Genomic DNA, 14480 nt, shown 5'->3' with positions numbered 1-14480 from the left:
CTTGGGTGAATGCTTACTGAATAATGAAACAATGAATCTAGGGCCGTTTTCTTGAAAGGCTTTGAAAGGAATACAGCCAGTTTTAAACATAGCTCGCTGCTCCATTGGGTGCCAGTGAAGATCTTTAAGCAAGGGGGTGATAAGGTAGATGATACTTTCTGCTTGATTCTGGATCATCTGAAGATGATGTCTCTGGAATTGTGGGAGGCCTAAGTAAAGGGCATTGCCAAAGTCAATTTTCGTTAGAATAAGAGCTATAGCAATTTCGGTAATAGCCTCTTTACTATAGAATCGTCTGATCGTATGCAATTTGCGAAGTTGGACAAAGCAAGCAGATGTAACTGAGCCGATTTGGGCACTCATAGAGAGATCCGCGTCAATATGAAATTCCAGACTCTTTATCACTGGTTTAGGGGTAGGTGCCACACTGAATTCAGGGGGCCAGTAGGAGGGAGTACAAAAAGCAAGTTTACTACTGGGAAGAATTATCTCAGGCTTTTCTGAGTTTTACTTTAATTGGTTGTTGTTCATCTAGGTTTTTACATGTATCATAGAACTCCTAATGAAGTCTTTAGATTCCGTGGTGTTCTCCAGGGCGAAGATTAGCTGCATGCCATCAGCGTAGCTGAAGATCTTTACCCCATCTGCCGAAGACCAAAAATCAGAGGTCATATATATATATATTAAAAAGAATCGGCGAGAGGGAAGACCCCTTTGGGACACCACAGCTCAAAGCTACCATTTTGGATTTAAAAGGCGAGAGCCACACCGACTGTTTGCGGTCCTGTAAGAAGGATCTGAACCAGTCAAGTGCCGAACCCCTGAGACCCGCTGCAGCGATGCAGTCCAACAAACTGTGGTTCATGGTGTCAAATGCCGCAGACAGGTCAAGGAGGATCAAAGCCTGAGTGCAATCAGTGTCAGCCTGTCCTTTAAGGTCATCCATAACCGATAGAATCACAGACTCAATGGAGTGCGCTGGACGAAAGCCTGCCTGATGGGTGTCCAAGAACTTAGTGGCTTCCAAGAAGGAGCTGAGACAGGTGGCTACGTGAGTCTCCAGCAATTTAGCTGGGAAAGGGAGAAGTGAAATAGGTCTATAGTTCTCCAGTTTTTTGGGATCCAAGCCTTGTTTTTTTTAAGTGGGATGACCACAGCCTCTTTGAAAGCTGGCGGTACGGTGCCGTGGGACAGTGAGAGATTAAGAAACTTAAGGAAAGTGTCAGGGAAGGACCGATCGATTGCTTTCAGAATGTTAATGGGGCAATCTTCGTTGGGGGAGCCTGATTTGACCTTTGCTACAAGATCCAGAAGGAGTTTCTTATCTAGCTTAGGGAAGATGTTTAGGGAGAAAGAATTGGAATATTCCCTACTGCCTTCAGTTATACTGTTGTTGGAGTCGATGGAATTTTGATTTTTTAAGTTTTTTTTCCACAAAGAAGGAGTTCAGGTCGTTACAAAGTTCCTGGCTGGACGTAAAGGGTGGGATCATGTGATTCAAATTAGATAATTCTTTTACAATCCTAAAGATTTCTTTGGAGCCATTGTCGGAGTCGAGTACCCTATTAGTGAAGTAGGCTCTCTTAGCCTCCAGAAGGCTGCTTTATACGTGTGCAGATTTGTGGTATACTTTATTTTATCTTCTGCTATATAGGTTTTTCGCCATTTCCGCTCAGCTTGGCGTACATGAAGTTTAAGTATTTTCAAGTCCTTAGTAAACCATTCCGATGCTTAGTGTTGGCTATAGCGGGGCATTTTAGTCTGTAAAGGAGCATGGAGGCTAAAGGCCTTCCTTTGCCAGTCATTGATCTCTTTTTCCCAGTTATCTGAATCTCCTTCAAGGGCAGGCTGCTCACAGGAAAACATATCCACTAGTTCTTTCAAGTCAACCCAGTTTTAATTTCTGAAGGGGCTTCTATGGTTGAGAGGGATTTATGATCAATGGAAGAGCATGCAGATTAAAGCTAATGGTATAATGATCTGACCATGCACATGGTAGAACTACCAAGTTGCACAGAGTGACATTGATGGACCACACTTGGTCGAGGGTATGGCCTTTAATGTGCGTGGGGGTGTGGATATGTTGAGTAAGGTTGAGGCAGGTGAGGGACTCCGTGAGTTCCTTGGACAGCTTTCCCCCATCTGTCTCATTAGCCCAGTAGTTCAGATCTCCTACGACCAGCAGTCAGTAGTTAGGGATGCAATATGATTAGCTATGACTTTGGGAAAATCTGGCATCGTTTTAGGCAGTTTGAATAATACCACACAAATCAGAGTGCTGTTGTGCAAGTTTAGTTTGACTACTAACGAGTCATCTAATGGAATTCCAAAGTGGGGCAGAGTAGAGGTAGATAATTCTTTTTTAATAACAGCAGCCATTCCACCCCCTCTCTTCCCTGGCAGTTTGTCAGTGCATAAAAGGAAATAATTATCAGAAAAAGCTACCTGAATATCTGGGTAGGATTCCTCTGCGAGCCAAGTTTCCGTCAGTAAAAGCATGTCTGGTGCATCAATATCCAATATGTTATATATTTCTAATTGATGTTTAGCAAGAGAACGTGTGTTTAAATACATCACAATAAGATCTTTAACTGGTCATTTGTCTGTGACGGTGGTAGTATATATGCCAATTGAAACTACCACATTCTGTGAAGGAGGTACACAGCTGTCGAAATATGGATAGCACCAGTGGAAATGCAAATGCAGTGCTTACAGCTGAGTGGGGGGGTTGTGTGTGTGGGGGGAGTTTGAAATGGAGGGGATACAATGAAGTACGTGCATATGGCGAGAGTGAAAACACACTGCTGACGAAGAAAGAGATGACATGAGAGTCGTAGAAGGAGGATATTCACAAAGATGTAGGGCCCGATTCACAGAATGAACTTAAGACTCAATCTGAACTTACTACTATTTTGGCATTCACAGAATGAACTTACTACTTTTGGTATTCACAGAAGTTAGAATTTTGTCTTAAGTCTGTCTTAAGTCTGTCTTAAATTTGTCTTAAGACAAAATCCTAACTTCTGTGAATACCAAAATTAGTAAGTTCATTCTGTGAATGCCAAAAGTAGTAAGTGCATTGTGTGAATGCCAAAATAGTAGTAAGTTTAGGATTGAGTCTTAAGTTCATTCTGTGAAACGGACCCATAGAGAGGAAAAAGGCAAACATGTCTACCAGAGAGAGAGATTGCAGAGTAAAGTGGAGGTGGAGGTGGTGTGAGCGTAGAATGGCTAATTAAAACAATCTGAAGACCACTCCCACTTCCACAAACCTTAGTAATATTTAATTGACAGCCTCATATATTCAAAATTGTTATATGTCTGGATGCAGTAATAAACAACTCACAGAGGGTCACTAAGGATTCCAAGTTACGCTTCTTTGGCAATACCCCTTGTATATAACCCCACCTCTTTCAGCCCACTTAAAGCACTGGCCCAACCCATCTTTGGGTGCCCGAGGCAGCTTGCCCTGAGATCAAGATTTGGTCCCACATGTGCACTGCTGCTGCTAGTGTAGGGCCTGGGTGAGGTGACCTAGAGTATGTGCTTCAGTGCCACAGCATCAGCGTCAGAAGTGGATGCAGCAAAGGGCTGTTGTGAGAGATATGCTATGGCTGAACAGTGCCCCATTTTATAGTACACTTTATTGTGTATCCCAGGCCTAGTGTATCACTCGCCCCTCTTGTTCATTAGCATTATCACATTTGGAGGATCCATATATGGGGGGCCTGGTGCCATCTCCTCGTGCAAGAAGGGAGAGACTGAATATAACTCTCTTTACTTGCTGGAATCAGAGCTAGACTTGTCTGCATCTGGACACAGATAAAATGCCTTTGCCAGTCTGGTGAGCTGTGCAAGAGGGTATAGTGCAAGATACCGAAATCTGCTGGTTTTTCCTCTAGGAGATGGTTTTTCTAGTTGTTTTAGTAGTGTATTCCATCAAATCATGGGCAACATGTTGTAACCTTTCGTGTGTGGCCATGCACACTCAACCAATCTTACTTTTAGCTAAGCCTACTAAGCATGATGAAATCCTATACTTTCCATGGAAATATGAACATAAAAGTGCCAGAATGCATAACACTGTGCATGACTGGTTAAGGTGTCACACATGACATGGATCAGGTGGAGAGCACTGGCATACAGGTTGATGCATTTACAGTCATGGAATATTTGTGCACCACCACACGCTTGCAACCTACAGGCTAGACATTCATCACTGTATGCAAATTTAACTGCTGGGTTGGGATTTAAGAGCCACATGGTCAGAAAGAGGTAAATACACATCGTCACTGAGCTTTATTGATGCCATCAAACATCTATACTAAATTAAATCTTCCAGATGCACAAGTACAGAGGGAAACTGTGAGAAAATAGATTAATAACTAGGGCCAGAGCAGAGTATGAACTCCCACCAAAGTAAGATTAAGAGTAAAGCAAAATTCAGTGTGGAATCCTGGGCTTACCCATTGCATCTATGACACAAAGTGACAAGCTTTATAAGAATTTAAGCAGCACCAAACCAACCCTTTCATTGCCAGGGCTTCAAGGATTCCTCTGCATTTTATGACGTATCTATATTTTCTAAGGGAAATAAAAGGGCTACAGTCAAGAAATAAAAAGGCAAAATTCGCAAACTTATTTTGTAAAAATAGAAGAAATAAGTATAGGTAAACTGACAACAAAATGACAAAAAGCGGTTAAGGACATCTGGAGGTATCAATTGTTGAAATGTATAACTCAAGAACTGCTCATAGCAAGTTTGGTGGTGTTTGTAAATAGTAGGAATTAAGTCTCAGGATAGGTTGAGCTTTAACCAGATGCTGAACATCCAGGTCTGGATGATGTATTGGCAGTGGTTGAGGGGTTAGAAATCTGAAGCAGAGGAGTCTTTCAGGTAGAGTCGTGTTTTTTTGACATTTTGGTGAATCTTGATACTGACACGAATATTGTGTCAAAAATATTGTGGGACAGAAGGTCGAGAGAAGAATATCATATTTGAATTCTTTAATTTATATATTTTTGTGATATAGTTTTATGTAATATTGTTTTTTAATTGTTACATGGGGCATATTTCAGTAGAGGCTGACAACCAGGTGTAGTCCTCGGTTACTCCCTTGGCCTGTGGTGTGGGTCCCTCAGAATTAGAGCCACTCCTGCTGTGGCACACTGTTACTTTGACAAAGGGTAGTGCAGAGGAGAGAGCACTTCAAAGGAGCTGAGAACCCAATCACAACTTTCAAAAGCCAGAAGCTAAATCACATATGTGTCTAGGTGTGGACTATAAAGGTGGGCTCATGGTCCCCATACTTGGTTGAACAACACTATCTCGTCAGGAGGGGGGAGGACCACCAAGTCTTCTTTGCTTCTCAGTCCAGGATTGGGGGCCAAGGTCTGCCAATCTCCCATCACCCATCTCAGTGAGTGAAGGGCCATTACTTAGTAATCAAGAACACTGCCCTGTGCATGGAGCACCAGCAGTTTTCCTGCATGCCAAAACCTGGGGCCTCTGAGTAAAGACCAGTGTATTCTGTGAGGAGGAGAAGAGAGCCTGGAAGGAGCAAGGACCAGCGGGGATCCTGTCGAGTGGATCTCAGTCAGCACAGTATGAGGTGCCTGGTCTAGCCGGGACCAGCATTACGAGAAAGCTGCCCATCCTTTGGAGGGGAGTCAGTAACCCACACTGGTGTTGTGAAGTTGAAGGCTGTAACCCGGGGTCACTGATCTCACTGTCATCGTATGTGTCTATGGCCCTTTATCTGCCACGAGGGGACCACAAAAGACTGCCAAGGTTGTTGCCCATTGCCACTGAGAGGATATTGGTTGTCACCTTATGCACCTGGGACTGTGAACCATCACCTGTTTCTGTGGCCTCCTGTGTGCCAGGAGGGGGTTACCCAAGACTACAGGGCAGCTGCCTGTAAGAGTCAACCAAATCAGGACTATTGCAAGTGCCTGTGACACACAGATGCCAGGAGGGTGCCAAAAGGACTTTTGGAACCACAGATGTGTTGTCGTAGTCCCCATAACCCCCAGAAGGGACTCAGAAACAAGACCAGAAACTTCCATGACTAAGGCCCCTGCTTTTTCCAAATACCTGATAGGATCACAAAGAAGGAGTTGCTGTGACTAGAGGTTGGGGCCATATGTGAGCCCTGCCCCCACTGAACACAGGACAGTGAGGTGCACACCGATTGAAGTGAGAGTGCTGTGGAAAAAGAGCTGCAGTTTAGTAAGACTGAAGCATGGCTGGCTGGCTTTCATGGAGATTTGTGTCTGCCCAGCGGTGCTTGGTCCAAAGCTGACTTTTCAAGGCCAAAGCCAAACTGTAATACACACACTAGTCTAGGCAGCACCTGGGGTCACTTTCCAAGTTTCCCCTGGGGATGCAGATTCAGAGTGTAGAGAAAGAAAGGGGGAAGCAACCCATAAGGGCTCAGGAGCAGAAATATGGCCTAGTTCAAAGCTTGGGCACTAGCCTTAAAGGAAGACTGTGTATTTATGGAGTGTGTTGAATTGTACATATGTATTGAATACTTATTTTACATCAAAGCAGTATTGGACTGGAAAGTCACTTTATTAGGGACACTGTGGGCACTTTGAGTTGTGAGCCCTCGCATACTTTGTTCCTAGATCCCTCTGAAGGGACTTGAACTGCTTGACCTGTGCAGAGGAAGTACTGACAGAGTAATGCTTGGTACAGTTACTCAAAGCCAATAGTAGGATAGACCTGGGGCAACATGAGTAAAGGGCTACAACCCCCAAGCTTGAACTGAGTAGCCTGTGCTTGCCTCGTGACCCTTTAATTGTTTTATACTCAATAAAGTTTCAAATGACTAAGCCTTCCTCTCAGATTTCCAGCTGGTGCCAAACTTATCATTCTCTCTTTCTCCCTGATAATCATCCCAGGCCACACGGATTAGTATCTCTTCCTTGAATCAGACAGTCCTTTCAGGTACAGAGAGAATGTTGTACTCCTCTCCCTCCAGTGTGTGTGTCCCATTGCAGCCCAAAGAAATGTCAGCAATACACATCTCCTGTCAGAGGATTTCAGTCCTCATCGCTCAGGCATCTCCCGACCATGGGCTTCCTAAATGAAACCCAGAGGCCTCCATGTTATGTACCATCCACAGGCACACACACAATCAACCCAGAACAGATATGCAAGTATCACTCACTGTACAGCACTACAAGGAATCCATGCAGACCAAGGGTGAGTTAAGAAGACAGACACTTAACTTCAAAAGTGAGCCAACAGGCCCAACTCCAGTGACACAGGTAAAAAGGTCTGTTAAAATTAACGATTCTACTGAACAAACAAATAGAATCCTTCAACCACCATTCTTGTGTCTCTTAATTCAAAGTAAGGGCAGTGCCCCCCCGCCCCCCTCCAAGTCTCAACAGACTGCATTACCTTTGGACAGGTCTAGGTCATGGCACACGCTCATGATGCTTGCTTGCCCATTGCCAAAAATCAGTATCAGAGATCCAGATATTGCTGCAGTTGGGGCACTCGGGGGAGGCTGCACATTCAGAATGATGTTGGGAGCCACCACAACACAAATAAAGCACTAAAGGACGATTGAGGACAGAACTGTAATAATAATAATAATAATAATAAAGAGCTTATAGAGCGCTCAGTAACGCCATCGCGGCGTGTCCCCGCGCTAAGCTACCAGTAAAACCTGCCTAGAAACATCCAGCCTCTATGCAGTATATAGGTGAGTTTTGAGCAGAGCCCTGAAACGTAGTTCATTGCCCTCCAGTCGCAGCACGGGAGGTAATTTATTCCAATTTTGCGCTGCTAGTAACGCGAAGGAACGTCCACCTATTCTCGCCTTCCTGATCCTGGGGACTGTCAGCAGACCGGTACCCTCTGACCGGAGGGTCCTGGTAGGCTCATATCGGCTGACTAGCTCCTTCAGATATGTTGGTGACTTGTCCCAGACAATACGATGGCAAAAAAGGAGGCACTTAAATAGCACACGCTTCTTCACCGGCAGCCAATGAAGCGCATCCAGCGCCAATTTCGAGCTGGCTCTCCTGGGTCTTCTTAACACCAGTCTGGCGGAGGAATTCTGGATGACTTGTAGGCGACCTATGCTGCCCTCGGTTGCCCCCAAGAACAGAATGTTGCCGTAATCTAACCGCGAGGTCACCAGTGCCTGCGTTAGAGTTCTTCTGGCTGATAAAGGCAGGAGATCTAAGGTTTTATTTAGGGTCTTTAGGACTCCAAAACATTTGCCCACAAGGCGCCTTATGTGGCCTTCATATGAGAGCGAAGGATTCATCCAAATTCCCAGATTCTTAGCCTCCTGACATGGTATGGGGGTAGGGCCCAGGCATGACGGCCACCACTCATCCGACCATTTCTCGCTTTTTCCCCCTACCACCAACACCTCTGTTTTGGAGCCATTGAGTTTTAGACAATGGGCATCCATCCACTCTGCTAGTGCCTGCATACAGGATTTAAAATTTTTAGGGGTGTTGGAGGTACTCTGCGATAGGGAGATTAGCAGCTGAGTGTCGTCAGCGTACGACACTAATTCCACCCCAAAAGAGTGTACAACTTTCGCCAGGGAGGCCATGTATAAATTAAAAAGAGTGGGGCTCAAAGCCGAGCCCTGAGGCACTCCCTGGTCTAGTGACATCTCCCCTGAGCGGCATGTCCCCTGCTGAACCTGGAAACATCTCTCTGTAAGGAAAGATTGTAGCCAGCCCAGCGCAGGACCAGCGACCCCAGCTTCGTTCAGACACCGTAGCAAGATGGAATGCGCTACGGTGTCAAAAGCCGCGCTCAGGTCAAGCATGACCAGGGCCATTGTATGACCAGCATCTGCCCCTGCTCTTAGAGTCTCAGTGGCTCTTAGGAGGGCCGTCTCCGTCGAGTAGCCTGCCCTAAATCCCGATTGCGAGGGGTGGAGTAGACTACATTTTTCCAAGTGCTCCGTGAGCTGAGCATTAACCACCTTCTCGGCTACCTTCGCCACGTACGGCAATAAGGAGATCGGTCTGTAGCGCTTGGAAGAAGTGTGGGGCAGCAGCCAGGGTGCCTGACTCTGGACCAGAGGGTTCACGGTTCAATCACCAGTACCAGTCGCAGGTCAGTCCAGCACCATGTGACTCTGGGCAATAGCTCACTTAATCTTTTCGACGGCCCCCAACACCTTGAAACCCTCGGGTAATTGTGCACTTTATAAATCCTGGATTTCATTAACACAAGAAGAGGGTTTCTTAGAATCCTGAATTCAAGCAACCATTATTTATCGCCATGTAGAGAAAAGAGAAATCCTTGAAGCACTTGGATAGCAGCTGATCAGATGCCTAGTATAGATGTGGAGCAACACATGGCCAAGATTCTGTACATTCATGAAACTGCTGCTTTGTAAATTGGAAAGTAGCCATCACTATTTCTGAAAGACAAGTGCTAAGGAAGTCCAGCATTCCATTTTCACCTGACAGAAGGAGAGAACTGCTAAGAACAAGGCCTGGAAATGTAAAGAATATGTAAATTTCATTTAAGAAAATGCTGCATGTCTAATATATATAGAGCTCTAACATGGCAAGTGGATCGGAACATGACACACTGACTACAGACCACAATTCATCAACAATATTGACCTTTCAGCAACTTTTGTATCCCACCACACACTCATTCAAAGACTCCACCACATGGGAATCCAGGAAGATGCCCTCAAATGAATCGCATCCTTCCTCACAAGATCAACCCAGAGAATCCTACCAGCATTCACTTCGGAACCCAAGAGCACCATTTGCGGTGTCCCTCAAGGTTCATCCCTCAGCCGCACCCTGTTAAACACCTACATGACACCCCTTGTCAACATTTTCAGAACCCATGGCCTCAACATCATGTCCTACGCAGACAACACCCAGCTCATCCTATCACTCTCAAATACCCATCAACCATTGGGACCAACTTCCACTACTGCAAGATGAGTATTGTCGAATGGATGAAGAAAAATTGCCTGAAACTCAACATGGACAAGACAGAGGTGATTAGCAGTGCTCCATAAATCCAAGTTGATTGATTGATTTAACAACTAGTCGGTGCCTTTAGGTATAGTTAATTTCAGTCTTGTCATATGTGTAGTCTCCACTACCCTTGTGGCTAGGTTCATACCGTGTAAACCTGTTAATAAACCCAAGAAGAGTTATAAAAATGTTGATTTGGTGGATGTACCAGGAGACATTGGAGCTGTAATTATGAACAATTCTTAATCTGTTATTAGATAACTTTTTAGGACTTTTATGTTTGTGTTTTGTACAGCGCATTGCTACCTGAGGACTTCCCCTCACTGTTGAGTGCTGTGCTGTGAATAAGGCTTCTGGTACATTAACGGGGAAACAGCTATGTCTTAAGTTTCTTCCTAAAGAGAGTTTATTTTCCATTGCTGAGACTGGGTGGAAGATTGTTCTACAACTTCGGTACTAAGTGTGCAAATGATCTTCCTCCCCATCTCATCCTTTTTATCCTGGTTATACTGAGGAGATGAAGATGCGTGGATCTCAGATGTCTAGTTGGAGCATAAATGGTTACCAACTCTCTGAGCTTTACAGGACCCTTGTTATTTATGGCCCTATGCGCAACACAAAGGGATTTAAACTGAATCATTGCCTCAATTGGAAACCAATGCAGCTGTTTTAGGTATTCTCTTGCGGAAGCGTAACTAGGAACCTTTAAAGAGAGCCTTGCTGCTGCATTTTGTACCGTCTGAAATCTCTTTATTACGTATTTGGGCGCACCAACATAAAGAGAGGTACCATAATCCAGACGGTAAACAATGAGGGATTAAATGCCCATTTTTCTTAGATGCTCTGGGAACAATATCAGTATCTTCCTGAGCATTTGGAGTAGCGAGAAGCAAATGCCAGACAATGTATTTGCTTGGTGGTCCATTGTTAGTAAACTGTCCAACAAGATTGCCAATGTTTTTTATAACCTGTTCGGGGTCGGGGCCCATGTCTCTGGCCATCTACTCAGGGGTCTATGTATGACTTGGCTTTCTAATATCATTAGTTTGGTCTTCTCGCCTTTGAGCTTTAGGCGGCACCTTGACATCCAGTGGCACAATTTATTTAAGCAGGGTGCCAATTGTTTATTTCCTTGATTAGGACCTTCTGTTGGACAACCAGCTGGGTGTCATCCGCATAGGAGACCGCCGACAGGTCAAACTCCTGCACTAAGGTGGCAAGCTGGCGCTCATATATAGTGAACAGCATGGGGCTGAGTGACGATCCCTGAGGGATGCCACAAATAGTTGGTAAGTTATGTGAGGGGCAAATTGGGTTGTCTTTATTAGGTTAATGATTGTCTCTTCGTCAAGCTTAGAAAATTGTGCTAAAGTTGGTGGCAGTGGCAGATGCCTGCTCTTGATTTCCTCAAGTCGCGCAGGTTCAGGATTGATCTGGAATTGATCATAAATATCAGTTACTTTTTTGTGGAAGAAGGAAGCTATTTCGTTGCATCTTTCTTTTGTGGCTTGGGGACAGATGTTACTATCACTTGGAGTGGACCGGGTTTTAACCACTCTAAATAGTTCCTTTGGGGAGTTCAAGGCCTGGGTAATTATTTCCTCTTAGAATTTGACCTGCGCTTTCTGTATTTCGTTCTGATAGAATCTGACTGAAGCTTTATATTTTGTTTTAAGCGCCGGGTCAAATTCATTTCTCCAGTTCCTTTCTAGTTTCTTGCAATGATTTTTCAGTGAAAATATGTGGTTGTTGTACCCCAGGACTTGTTTTCTATGTGTTTTAGGACTGGAGTTAATTTTGGGAATGCATGCATCTAGGGACTGGATAATCCAGCTTTCCCATTGCTGGTAATTCTCTTCTAGATTACCTACAAAATTAGGAATTGTATACTTCAGAGCTGTTTCCCAAATCCTAGGATCAGCTTCGACCATCTTCTTATGGCCGTCTTCAGGGTCCTTCACTTGATCTGTTGGGCAGATTTGGGTAATTTAAAGAGAATAAGACAGTGATAGGACCAGGGGACTGGGATTACTGTAGAAAGTGTGACCAGAGGATCATTTGACAAAATGAGGTCCAAGGTATGCCCTTTCTCGTATGTGGAGGTTGACACAAGTTGGGTTAGTTGTAGTGCCCAAGGTCTGCGTACAGCTTTTTAACAGAGAAGGCGTCCTGTATGTCGAAGTGCAGGTTGAAGTCGCCCAAAATTGCCATGTGGTTTTTCTCTAGCGCTAGGCTGGCCAGCATATCTGGGATTGTCTCCAAGAATTTGGAGCTAGTACCCGGTGGTCTGTAGATAAGGACACCTGAGGACGTACGGGTAGGGGATAGTGTGATCTGGAACAGAAGACTTTCACACTTTGGGAGCCAGAGGGAGGAGGTAATACATCTGAAATTATTATTTAAAATAATGGCAATTCCACCCCCCATTTTTCCGACCCGATCTAATCGGTGGATCTGGTTGCCCACCGGGAGGGCGAGGTTGATATCCGGAGCTGAGCTGTCACTAGCCACGATTCCGTCATTAATAAAACGTCCAACGAATCCTCTTCCAGCAGGGTTCTAATGTTAAAGGCTTGCCTGGACAGTGAGCATGCAAGGATCATTCTCAGATACCATGTATCGACCGGTAGCTCTTGAGTAGCAAGATGAGAGTCCGTATGCCAATACAACTCAAAGCTGCATTGACTCCAAACCCGTCTACTATTAGTCAAAAGTTCATTATTTGCTCCCAGCAATGATGGACATGAAGGAAGTGGTCTATCTATCTATCTATCTATCTATCTATCTATCTATCTATCTATCTATCTATCTATCTATCTATCTATCTATCTATCTATCTATCTATCTATCTATCTATCTATCTATCTATCTATCTATCTATCTATCTATCTATCTATCTATCTATCTATCTATCTATCTATCTATCTATCCATCCATCCATCCATCCATCCATCCATCCATCCATCCATCCATCCATCCATCTATCTATCTATCTATCTATCTATCTATCTTGTTACTAAATAAATATAAATGAATTTGTATCAAGAGCACAGTTGCTCCTAATTCTGCATGGTTTCAAAACTCAGGTAACTTGTGAAGTATTTCATAGTTTCCAAACTGTCTGCAAGTCCCCATTGTCTCTGATCCACCCATACCACAATAGTGATGAAGTAGAAGAGTCTGAGCTTTCAACAGTTCCTGCACTTTCTTTGGTGTCAGTGATCTTAGAATAATAAGAAAAAATACTTCTTTGGAAATGGCTGCCCAACAATTGTTCGTTTATTGCTAGACAACAATCATACAATCGATTCGTCATGTGGAGCATTTGTGTACCAATAAATACAGTTCTTCATAATTATTTTCGAAACGTTAAAAGTCTGTTGATTGCCCCAGCTTTACAAAGATCAGAATTGGCGAAACAGTGTACTTACTACAAGCAGGATAGCTGCAGTACACAGACGGAACCCATAGGTTGGAGGACCCAGTGTCGAAAATCACATTGAACTTCTGAGGCGGGGTGCCGATCGATATCACTCCATAATATTCCGCCTGTCAGGGAAACCATATACGATATATTATCAGACATACAATATTGTAGCTCTTAAGCGTAGAATGATACAACATATTCTGAAGCACACAGTCCTGCCTTAGACCTCTTGATAAAGAAACCACATTGCTGCTAGCCATGCCTGGACTGTCAATCCACCACTCCATAGAAGTGTATGGGATGCGATCTATATGGGAATTGGTTTCAACCTCAGGTCCAATTCCCTCTTTTCCATACTTCACAAAGCATGTGATAGAGGATGCTATAGGATGGTGGTACAGAATGGTACAAGCCCCAAAATCAGGCACTGCTTGTCGAGTGTTATCAAGACTTTCATGTGACCCTCTATCTGGGCCTAATCCCAGAAGTTGATTAGCAATACACCCGTGCTGCTTTGACTCACCCATATAATAGATCTCTGTTGTGCAACATAATACGGCAGAGTACCATAATTCTTGCTGGTGGCCCAGCTGAGGGCATAGTTCTGGCCTTCATATAGACTTAATTATTGGAAATGGTAACTGCCCATTCAGTATACTGTTGAGAATCCCTAGTAGTATCACTAAAACACAATCTGTGGTCCTGTTAAGTACCAGCCGCTTGCGACTGGAAAGATGAGGTCCTTTACTATAGCCTTATCCACCTTCCTCCTTGTCACAGACCTTACATCAACAGTGCTGTTCCTTCTAGTTTAACGAATAAGGCAAGGAAACCTTGGACGTGAGGTGAAGTAATGAAGATCACACGCAAGTAATAAGACTAATTTTCATGAGTTGTCTTTTCAATCAGAGTGATGTTCATCATAGTTTGAGTGAAGTGAAGTGGAGGGCCTAATTTATGAGAAGTGACACATCGCTGCGTGAAAGCAGCAATGCGTTACTTCTCTTGCGCCCTCCTTGCGACATGATTAATGCGTCATATTTACTGTATGACGCATCAT

At 44.2% G+C, this 14480-nt stretch overlaps 1 protein-coding gene across 1 annotated transcript in view; it reads right to left on the bottom strand.

Moving 5' to 3' along the window:
* The window catches only part of LOC147734778 (pepsin A-like), a 99219-nt gene that overhangs the window by 77331 nt on the left and 7408 nt on the right, over positions 1-14480 (bottom strand). Inside the window, exon 3 of the mRNA XM_086953058.1 lies at positions 13425-13542. Within this exon, the coding sequence (XP_086809184.1) occupies positions 13425-13542 (118 nt within the window). The remainder of the gene's footprint in view (positions 1-13424; positions 13543-14480) is intronic.

Source organism: Lissotriton vulgaris, chromosome 1_2 (assembly GCF_964263255.1).
Source record: "Lissotriton vulgaris chromosome 1_2, aLisVul1.2, whole genome shotgun sequence".
Taxonomy (NCBI): Eukaryota; Metazoa; Chordata; class Amphibia; order Caudata; family Salamandridae; genus Lissotriton; species Lissotriton vulgaris.
Note: the sequence above shows the minus strand (reverse complement) of the source record. Positions and strands in the feature narration are given on the sequence as shown.